We start from the raw sequence: 12,040 nt of genomic DNA on the forward strand, positions 1-12,040 counted from the left end.
GTATTGTGAGCGCAGGCTCACGGGCTTTATGAGCTATCTAAAATAAATTACTATTCACATTTGTACATGGCAAGCAGCAATAGCTGCTAACCCCCCTGCTGTTAAATTGTATGATACTGACAATAATGACTGATTTTGGAAGAAAATATTATTGGAAATGAAGATTTACTAGAAATTGGGTCTTTCTGGCTGGAAGTCTCCAGTGATTTGTACTGATGTCTACAGAGAAATTTAGAAAATGAAAAAGAACAAAATTAAATTATCTTCCATAGCACAAGTGTTTTAACCTTTTTTAAAGTATGGGGGTCATACTCTACCACACAAAGTCAACTTACTATGGAATGTTTTGCTTGACCAAGAGTGAGTGAATATTTATATACAATGGATTGTGTATATAAACCCTGTATGTTTTTTACCAGTATCTTACTCAGTCATTCATAACACACTAGTGCAAAAAATTGTGCATTAACATTTTGCAATACAACAGGTGACTGGGAAATTTGCAAACCGCCCTATGTATGAACATCTGAGATGTACCGTAGGTTGCTTTAATTGTAACAAGATTTCAATGGTAAAGCATTTGTAGGTGTGTGCAACCTTGACGAAGGTTGTCTTTTCCTTCAAGAAAGCTTTTTTCTTCAGAATGTTCCTATTCTTGGGGATAATCTGTGGTGCTATCATTTGTCACAGTACCCAAAGGATTTATCCAAGTGCCCAGAAGATTGCATTGAAAGGCATCCAGCCACATACAAATATGAAAGTCTGAGGCATTAAATATAACAAATAGGCATGACTTGACAGTCTTCCTTAGAGTGTGCCTTAATCTGAGCCGATGCAGCCAGGCATTTTAATCCACCTTTAAGACGAAAAAATATTCTTTTTCTGATCCCCAGAAGACTGTCACATTTTACCAGAAAATTTAGCTGCATGTATGCCAACAGAAGATGTTAAAGATTACAGCAGCAAAGCCAAGAGAAGAAAGAAAACTGGTATATGGCACCAAAGGAATTACTGCTTGTCCATCAGAGGTATGGCTATGAATCAGTCATATTGGGCACTGAAGGCTATACCACTGTACAAACTGTGTTTAGAGTCGTGTCAAATCTCACAGCCTTTGCCTCTGTGGGCTTTAAGTTTGTGTCATACATGGGATTTTCAAATGAAGCCTGTCCATTACTGTTTTCATGACCAGCATATCCATTGTACTGTACTTTTGGTCTTGTTCTGAAAAAAGGGAAAGAAAAAATAAACATAATCAATAAAAATTAAAAATAAAAATTCATAACTACTGCAAGTTTTTGTAATTATTGCAGGTGATCCATACTAGTTTTGCAACAATTCCTAATGGTGATAGAGGAAGCTCACCTCACAAAATATTAGCAACTATGGGAACTATGTATAAGAAGTATTGAAGTATGATGAGAAGAAAAATTTCTAGGAGTGAGCTGACACTAAAAAGAACAGAAACAATGTAGGCCAAACATTCATATACATTTTCTCTAGCAAAATCTGTCTGTAGCATGATAACTTTATAGTCTGTTTTCAGTGCCAATAATGACAGCCAAAACAGAAGAGAGAGATGGAATAGGGAAGGGATGAAAAATCATCAGTACTAGTACTTAATATTTTCTATTGACATCTTCATTTTAAGACTCGTACAGCCCTACAACTGCCATAAGCAGAATGGGCGAGAAAAAACTTCTTATTCCTCTGCAGAATTTAAGCACTTAGTTCAACTTTAGTAAAATAAACTTTTTGTACAATTATTCTAAAGTTACTGTGATATTTTTTACAGGATTTGAGTATCAGAATCACAGGAGCATATTTAATTAGCCAATTTCCCTGGATCTCTGTGAAGCAGGAGGGTTTCAGGTTTTTTCCCTACCACCATCTTAGTCTGGGCACCAGAATTGGGAAGGAAAGTGGATAATCCATATATTCCATAGGAAAATTAATGAGTAGAGCAGAGGATTGGGAAAGAGAGTATGGAAGGATGGAGGAGATTTTTGTTAAATTGATTGAAAAATATTAGATAAACATTTTCAGACTGGGCTCCTAAAGTTAGGCATCCAACTCCATATTTAGACATGTAAATAAGAGGCCTACTGTTCAATAAAACCTTGGTACTAACATGTACCACAGGCAACAAGGCCACTTATTTAGCTGCTTTACTATGGATTTATGTGCCCAACTTTGGACAACCAAGTTGGCCAATATTTACAGAATTTGATATGACAGCAGTTATCATCAAGATTAATTGTCCTTTGAGACCCAGTTCTCTTTTGTGGATACCATTTTACTTACACATCATAATGTAAAAAAATTATAAATCTTTAAAGATGTTACACTTTTATTCAAGAAAGTATTAAACCAACACTAAACCCAAATAAATTAATTGCACAGCCTATAGATGTGCAATACAGATGATGCCATACTATAGTGAATTAATTTTAACTTTGCATCCCTCAGCACTTATGAGGTATCTAAAAATAGGTATCTAAAAATATCTAAAAAAAGTTTTAGTAGGTAGCTCCCAAACCTCTTTCACTTCAAATGCAATGCTGTCTGAATTGGGGAAGAAAAATCAATCAGGAATTGCACAATGTAGAGGTTTGGTTTTTAATAAATCTAAGCTTATTAAGAAAAATATCTAAGAATGAAACTGTTGGCAAAGGCAGAGTGGAACCATAAACTTTTTGTAAATGATTTAATTGTAGATAGTAATTAAGAGATCATCTATCCAGATTATTTTTTGTTTTAAAGTTCTTAACTCTTGCACATTGATAACCTGAACATAATTCTGCAATTTGTAAAGTACTATTTTCTTTCCATTTAGAGACAGAAAAATGTGTTTGTCAATCTTAATTTGGGAGTTTTCCTAAATATATTTTATCTCTTCGTTTTGGTCAGTTGGTAAGCTGTGCATGTGGGGGTGAGGTCCTCAGTCCTGCTCTGTCCTCTTTATGCCAGGTAAAAGGGCTGCCACTGTGTAAAGGAACCCCAAAACCCTGATTCTAGATGGGGCAGACATCTATTGGCACAGACACTTCAAAAACAGCCATACATCTGCCCTCTGAAATCCCCCTCAAAAGCCTTGTCGAGGGCATGGTCTGGAGACCGGAGGAATTGGCTGTGGACAGAACCACACACTTTCATTGTGGAGATTCTAGGCTGTGCTGTGGCTCTTGGGGAGCCCCAGGAGTTGGCTATAATTTAGACAGGTCTTTAGAGCTATCTAAATTGCACTAGAGGGTCCTGTGGCACCTTTAAGACTAACAGAAGTATTGGAGCATAAGCTTTCGTGGGTGAATGCCCACTTCATCAGACGCAAGTAATGGAAATTTCCAGAGGCAGGTATAAATCAGTATGGAGATAACGAAGTTAGTTCAATCAGGGAGGGTGAGGTGCTCTGCTAGCAGTTTAGGTGTGAACACCAAGGGAGGAGAAACACCAAGTTTCTCCTCCCTTGGTGTTCACACCTCAATTGCTAGCAGAGCACCTCACCCTCCCTGATTGAACTAACCTCGTTATCTCCATACTGATTTATACCTGCCTCTGGAAATTTCCATTACTTGCGTCTGATGAAGTGGGCATTCACCCACGAAAGCTTATGCTCCAATACTTCTGTTAGTCTTAAAGGTGCCACAGGACCCTCTCTTGCTTTTTACAGATTCATACTAACACGGCTACCCCTCTGATACTAAATTACACTGGCTATCTCTCCAACCCCTCAAGCAGCCTAGCGTCCTTAAAGCTACCCTCCCCCTGGGCTGTGAGTTTAAAGCGACCTTCATTTCTCTCCCCCAGCTGAGAGCTCAGTGCTGTGCCTCTAAGAAGCCTTTCTAATACTGAGATGTCAATGGATATTCTTTTGTTTTCCTATGGACCTGTGTGTCAATAATCAATTTCGTAGATTCTGAAACTGACACTGAAAATCTGTCTAAAAATCTTGGTTTATTGGAATAGCATATGTAGAAAATACAGAAAAGGAAAAATGGTCAGTCAGATATCAAGTTAACAAGTAACATTTTCACTCATTTATTTGTATTTGATACAAACAGACAGGGCTGCATAAACAATATAAATACAGCTGTTCTCCTGAAGACCAAGTTTAAACGCTCTCATTAAATTTTTTGACTAAGTAGAAAGGAAAAATCCCAATTCTTTAGCCTCCAGTGTTCACATAACACATAACAAACCTCCTTAAACTAGTCTCCAATAAGACCTTTTTGCTGTAAGTCTAGTACAGTTCTGTTGAATTTAGTTTAATGCTCAGATCCCCCTGCCTAACAATCGATTCATAGTCTGGCAGCTCTTGCCTTTCACTTTCCAGCTTCCAAGATGATCTCCTGTGGGTTCCTTGACACTGTACAACAGATTTTCCCGTTGTGGAACTGGACATGACTGGGAATGAAGACTCTGAGGGCAGCACAATTTCTCCCAGAAGTAGATTCTTGACTGGAGATCTAAGTGTTCTCCTTAAACAGTCTTTTCAGTCAAATACACAGTTAAACTCCAGGATCTATAACATTTTCACTGGAGTCCACAACTCCAAACCCCTTAGCAATTTCTTGCCATACCATCTAATTCTGAGTTAGGGGGACAACCGTGTTATGAAACTATGGCATAGGTCAGAGATGGACTTCACTGTGCATTCTTGCGATCATGAAATATCATGATGAAATGAAGATGAAGAATAAATGTATGGTAAATACCATTTTGAAGATTGTTGGTTTGTAAACCAACTGTTTACAATGCTTTACTAGGAGAAAGTAATACTGGTGAAGGCCAGAATGGTATTGCTGCTGGTCACAAAAAGATGTTCTGTTCCAGAAAGGTCTAATCCAATACTACCCAATTTGTAGTAGCAAAATTATGTTAGATGCATATATGCAGGGTTTTTAACCAAATTTCTGACAAAATAGATGGATTTATGTTCACATTATCTACTCAACATGCATAATTTTCATATTAGCAGAAGCTAAGCCAATTCTAGAAGTAGTTTTCCTAAGCTTACTCAGCAGGTACTGTAAGTAGTCTCATTATGGGCTGTTCCCTCATGGGATTTATGGATTTCCTAGCTTTTATAATTAATACTCATAAGCACTTTGAAAGAAGCATCATATATTCTATTTAATAAAGTCCTAAAATGAATGAATAAATTATCTGACATGAGATTTCAATCTGATTCAGTCTAATGAACCAAGAAGGTTTACAGCTCTTTGCTCCTTAACACAGTGATTCATTTCTCTAAGAGTTCACCATTAAGAACTGCTCTGTATTGAACCCCTATGTGGGAGATTGCAGACATATTTGTCATTTCAGAGTAGAGGAGATTATTAAAAAGCTTTACCATGATGTTCCGCAGTTAACAGAACATTTGCCCATTCAAATTAATACAAAAACCTAGTTAGGTTATTGAAAATATGACATTCACAGTACCTGTGTTTGTAGAGGTAAAATGCAAACCCTGATAATATTAGAGCAAAGAATGGTACCAGGATGGCAGCTGCAACAGAACTGCTGTTTGTGCCATAATAGTGATTTGAATGATCTGCATCTGTGCTTAAAGGACCTGAAAATAAAGGAAAGAGAAGAGGTAAAATCTCTAATTTTCCACCATACGATATGTGAAAATTCATTTATTTTCTCCTGCAAGAAAGAATGAAGTGTATTATGCTGAGGTGTGTGGCGTAGAGGTGGGACTTGCATTTAAATTTGAAATAGATTTCAAAATATGTTACATTAAAGCATTTCTCATTAATAACTATCGATAGTGATTTGAAAGCAACCTTTATCAAGTCAAGTAATTTTTGAAAGATTTAAAAATATTCCTCATATGATATTATTTTACAAGATACTGCAATAATACACTTACTAACTTTGTAAATACAAAAGATTATTATTTATATTGCAGAAGTGATCTAAGGCCACCATCAGGATTATCTTGGTGGTTATATATATAGAAACACACCAAAGACTTTACAATCTAATTTGAAAAAAATCATAATCAGTGAATATGGCAAACCCTAAAATGGAAGGAGGAAGGGAGAATGCAGGCAATGGTAAGTTAGATATATGTACTACTCGATGGTTCACATAAAAAAATGGAAAGGACAATTATATAACATATAATTATGACAGAATCATCATCATTTTAGAGTCATTTTTACAGTGAAAAAGAAAAGTGATCATAACTGAGGCTGAAAAAGCACTTTCAGCTGCAAGCAATTTTTTGAACACCAACTCCAGCCCCCTAAACTTTACGAACAAACGAACCTTTATTTCCTGAAGTTCTGTATTTGCAGTAAGGATGTAGAGGGAAAGAGGGGAATCAGACAAGCTGCTTTGGTATGGTGATATTTTTATGAAATGTACTTTTGTTAGTGTTCTAACACTTTTTGTACTATCTATTTTATTTATTACTACTATGTGTAATTTAGGGCTCAATTCAACTCCCAGTGAAGTCATGGAAAACCTCCCAGAAATCTATGGATCAGCTGGACTGGTGATGTGGCTCACCCCTTAGGTGAAAAATACTAGAATTATACATTTTTCAATATCTGAATCCTCCATCAAGTTCTGGCAGTTTATAAACTTCTCCAAAGATATGGTGAAGAGAAGACTATTTTCAAGATAATAAACTATTTACCATGGTTTGTGTTAATCTGAGGTATCTTTATTGAAGTCAAACTTCAACATAGTGCTGCTATGTGCAAGTAAAAATTATTGGTCTTCAATGCACCAGTATTTGCTCTATTTTGATTGCTGGGAGGAACATTTGTGTATTTACATGGATATATTATTAACATTTTGTACATGTATTCTGAGCCTTTAAAATGAAGTGTGTGTATGTGTGTAATTATGACAATTATACAGCTATATAATGAGCTGTAAATGATCCTTTGGATCCACTTTGGTCTATGGTGCTCATCGTCATCAATATCTCTGAGAACATGTTAGCTAACTTGTTGATCTTATGATTCGATACATTGTCATCATTGTAAGTTAAAGCTAGAGTCTTATTTTTGGGGCTTTTGTTGATTTAAACTAGATTAAAATTATGTGATCATTAGCACATTTTTTACTGCTAGTCTAAAACAGAGAAATCTCTCTTGGAGTTGGGCATTGCCACTACATAGGGTAAATGTTCCAAGGAAGTCTTAATTACCTATCAAGACTATGTAGACATTGTAAAGCTCCTGTTGCACTCTCAGTAGAGCAAGTTTGCAAATTTTAGCCTAAGTTTTCAACTTACAGTTGGTGTTTTTCAGCTTCATGATAATGCTCAGAGCATCATTTTACTAAAAAATCTGACAAAGTAATGAGTGACACTAGTAAAACAGGAGCAAATTGTAAGAGACCATAAACCAGTTTAAATTCTTTTTTAATTCCAATTTGACAATTAGCATGAAAAAGTTAATGGATACAAATGAAATGTCATAGACAGATCTTCTAGCAGTGCAAAGGAGTGGTTTAACTGCTAATGAAGAACCTAGAGGAATCCTGGTGTGGTGCTGCAAGGAAGCCTCCTACCTCTCCTTACTGCCAGCACTAATGTGAAAAAGGAGGGGTGGGGGAAAGGGTGTGTGTACACCAGCAGTCCCCAGCTGTCAGAAAGACCTTTTAGAACTATGAGCAGTGAAAGTAAAATAAAGCAGCCTGGGGCTTTTTTATGTTTAAATGTTAACTATGGACGATCTATTACCTACTCTCAAATCAGTAATACAAACTGGTTTATGTGCTCTTGCAGTGGACTCCCACACTATCAATGTCACAAATGCCATCTCTTGTTTTAGATGGCTCAGAAATACCATTTGTAATTAAGAAAGCTTAATTTTCACCCACATGTCATTTTAATCATGAGGAGAGATGCTGCCTATGTTTCAGACTGGGCTTTGGAAAAATGTATACTGTCTTCTTTCCAGGAAAGAGGCTTTTCTATAATTCCCAATTTTATGGATTTTTATTCATGTAAGTCACTCAACATTATTTCAACATAGTCTATTCTATTTATCATGAATGACTTTAGAGTTGGTTGTGATTAAAACTACCCTGATGTGAAGTGTGTACTTCTTCCGACAGAGTTATCATCATGACAAATGAGAAAACCCATTGTGCTTCTCAATCTTCTGCAAATACTGATGATTGCTAGCAAGACTTAAAACAGAAAATATCTACATGGCAATACAAAAAAAGGAAAACAATCCATAGATAGGTTAAAAGATAATTCAAGTCTCTTTTCACTATTAAAGAAGCATACCTTATCATTCAGAAACTACCTTATTTCATAGACTAATTAATATACTCCAGTAATATGGGCAAGCTGTAAGATTATTACTATTTTATTAAACATTATATAGATGTTAACATCAATATTCAATTCATTTGGAAATATTATTTGGCTGATATGAAAGGGAGGTTACCTACAGTAAATGGAGTTATCCAAATATATTGCCTCTATAGAACCATACTTTAAAATTTGCAGCCTTGTCTCTCAATCTTAGAACCATTTTAAAGCAATTTTACGCTTGGGGTGTAAACTTATTCAATATTCCCAGGGATTCATGGATACCAGCCATGAGATACACTTCTAACAGTTGTCCTCAATTCCTCTCCTCCTAATCTGAACAAGCTACACTATCCTAAAGAAGGCTCACTGTGGCTGTGTGAGGCAATATTTTCAGGAAACTAGTAATTGGGAAGTTTTTCTCATGGAATTGCCATGATAGAAGGTTTTAAAGAAGCAATTCCAATGAGGAGTGATTCAGGGTAATCTTCTTGGAACAAAAATCCCCTATGGTTCCAGAGATGAGATAACAGTATTAAGTAAATGTGATAACGGGACTCTATGTGGCAGTCTGACAAGTCAGAGATAAAGATATGTTACGGAACCAAGCCATGGAGATGACTAATTATCTGGTAGAATAGGCTAAGCCCTTTTGGTGTTGATACTCCGGCCTACTTGTTGCAGGTGTGGATACAGTTTTAGCTCTTTTGGTCATTTACTGACAGAGATTTCTTTCCCCTCTGGATTTTTCTCCAAAGGCACAAACAGCAGGATTACCACCAAGATGCCATTTAAAGTGATAACTAAAGGTCTTTTTGACATCAAATTTATGCAGACTAGCCTCCAAAACATTCTGTGAGTTATACACTTCCATATTTTAATTTACATATGAATTGTAACTGGAGTTGTAATCCTGGTCTCACAGCCCACTAAGGGAGAGGGTTTTGTGAGAAACAATTAAGTACCTCTTATAAGATGCCTCTTTTGGTCTCTTCATACAAGGAATTTTTTCCAAGTCTAATGCTTCTTGTTGTCCTTCTTTAAACCTTTTCTATCTCTGCTGTCTCTCAACACAGGAGACTAGAAGGTGCTCTTCTTGCTGATTTAGATGATAGCCAGTTTTTTCTTTGAGAACTCGGACCACCTTCAATTTGATTGATGGCAGAAAAACGCTGAAGACCATTCTTATGTCCCAAAATTACAAAGCAAATATATGTAGCCTGATCTCTCTTTCCTACGTATGTGCTTAGAAACTCCCCCAACCCTGAAACAGACATGTCTATATCTATAATCAGAGCTAGAAATTGGTCACTAAATGCTTTTCATTCAAGCACACATTGGTGTGATGAACATCATATCAGATACTGCACATACCTGGGAAATAATGAGTGATTGGCCAGAACTAAAAGGCTGTCATGATTTGACTTCTGAAAGCAGTCACAAAGGTACATGGAATCATCCAAGGAAAGACTTGACCACCCTCTTGGCTGAATCTTTACTAACAGAGCTGAGGACGGATTGTAAGGTGGCTCCAGTAAATGTTAAGATCTGTGTTGCCTGGCAAGTTAATTTCTCTGTTTGAGCAGAGAGCAAGTGAGCTGCAGAGCTCAAAAGTCCATTGTGATGGACTGTCACATGGAAGCAAAATGGACCAAGCGGTCCCCACAAAGATGTAGGAAAGGAGAATAGTATCAGCCTTGGTTGCAAGTTGCCAGTTGAGATGTCAAGATTGCTGCTTCCCAACAAGTTGCAGGGTTCAAGGGTGCTGAAAAGAAGGTCCTTAACCTGGGCTGTAAGTAACAAGCAGATTGAGGCTGCTGCTATTAGTCTTGGGAATTATACCAGAAGTCAGCTCCCATTTGATGCTGGGAATGGCTCTGATACTTGAAGCAAGGTATTTTCTTCTCAAAGGCAGACTGAGAAAACCCAAGAGGTCAAGCTTTTTGTGCTGGTTGCCTTAATTCTTCTCATGACATCATTGATCTTACTGCTAAACAGACTGAGATACACTTTCCTTTATAATCATTGCTAAGACAAAAGAAACAGCTGCTATACAGTAGAACCTCAAAGATCCAAACACCAGAGTTACAGACTGACTGAGTTACAGACTAACACAGCGACCACTGAAACAGACTGACTGGTCAACCAGACACCAAGGGGAACCAGAAGTAAGCTATCAGGCAGCGGAGACTAAACAAACAAACAAACAAACAAATACTGTACTGTGCCTGTATTGCATCATAAAGGTAGGCACATCTGGGCTGCCTGTCCCCACCCCCACCCCCTACTCACCACACTGTGGGGCAGCCACTTACAGGTAGGAGGTGGGGAACACCGTTTCCCCCTCTCCTTGCCCCTGGATGAGATGGGGACAAGCTTGCAAGAGCCTGGGAAAGAAACTTCCTGAGCTACTACTGAAACCTGGTCTGGAGTGTAAGCTGCTGGAGCCAGAGCCTGAGCTCCTGCCTGCACGCTGTGCTCTGGAGGAGCAGCTCAGTTTTGAAGGTCCAAAGCCTGCACTGTCTGCCCACTGACATTGTGGTGCCCCAGGGTGCCTCACTCATCACCCTTGTAGCCCAGGGGCTAGAACCAGCTGCCTGTCCCCACCCCCACTTGCCAGGCAGCCACTGCAGAGCTGTAAGCCCCCGCTCCAAGCAGTCTGCCCTGAGGAGCATCCCATAACAGCTTGTTCAGAGTTACAAACAACCTCCATTCCCGAGGTGTCCACAACTCTGAGGTTCTACTGTATATGAGACATCAAAGGCTGCTACACATGATGCATGTCTAAACAGGTCCTGGTGCTCTGCTTTCATAATATGTCTGTAAGAATCAGGGAAGAGGTAGCCAAGTTATCATGGTGTCTCTCTCTCTCACAAGCACACACTCATACAGACACAGACACACACAGATGAAAAGACAGAGCAAGTAAACATAGGGGAGTTCTGGAAAAATGTGATGGGATATTGGGTTAGATCCTCAGTTGGTGTCAAATGGCATAGTGTCAAATGGCATGAAACTAATGGAGCCATAGCAATGTACACCTTCTAAGGACATGTCACACTGACAGGGATGCTTGCTTCAGCCTCCTTAGCACTGGGTTGATGTATATGTACACACTAATGGTACTTAAACAGCTTTATAATGGTTCCAGGGTCACAAGGTCATCATGTCTACAGTGGGATTTGATTAGGCATTTCTATGAGGGAGAATACCTAGTTTTTCACCAGCTGCTAGCACATTCAAATTTACAGCTGCAATATACTTCAGACTAAGAATCATTCTGAATTTTAGACACCCAAATAGAATCCCACCCTAAACACATATTCACATGCACACAAACAAGCAAACACATACTGAATAATATTAAAAATCTGTTTGACTTTGTTCTAAAATTCAAAGGGCTAAGCTCTCAGAACTATGTAGTTTATTTGGTTGAATAGAAATTGGTTTAGCAACATGTGACAGCCTCACTACTTTGAAAAAGTCATTTAAAGCAAAATAATCATCATATATTACTGCATGAACATTTGCACTGATGTTCTTTATAGGAGCATCCTATGTTCATCTCATTAGGTTGCTATAGCATCAAAAATGAGATGGTAACATGACATAGTTCAATTAGAATTTTAATTATACATTTCAACTAAATTATTAAGTAGTTTAGACCATTTGTAAGTTTTATGGTAGTAATACCCTAAAATAAATATGCTTTCTTCAATTAGGATGCTGGCACAGTCATTTGATGCCTTC

At 37.8% G+C, this 12,040-nt stretch overlaps 1 protein-coding gene across 1 annotated transcript in view; it reads right to left on the reverse strand.

Annotated features, from left to right (window-relative positions):
- Positions 1 to 1,064: 1,064 nt before the first annotated feature.
- CSMD1 (CUB and Sushi multiple domains 1) overlaps positions 1,065 to 12,040 on the reverse strand; it is a 1,638,713-nt gene continuing 1,627,737 nt past the window's right edge. Inside the window, exons 69-70 of the mRNA XM_065401391.1 lie at positions 5,443 to 5,575; positions 1,065 to 1,224 (exon numbers count right to left, since the gene is read on the reverse strand). Coding sequence (XP_065257463.1) covers positions 1,065 to 1,224; positions 5,443 to 5,575 — 293 coding nt within the window. The remainder of the gene's footprint in view (positions 1,225 to 5,442; positions 5,576 to 12,040) is intronic.

Source organism: Emys orbicularis, chromosome 3, assembly GCF_028017835.1.
Source record: "Emys orbicularis isolate rEmyOrb1 chromosome 3, rEmyOrb1.hap1, whole genome shotgun sequence".
NCBI lineage: Eukaryota > Metazoa > Chordata > Testudines > Emydidae > Emys > Emys orbicularis.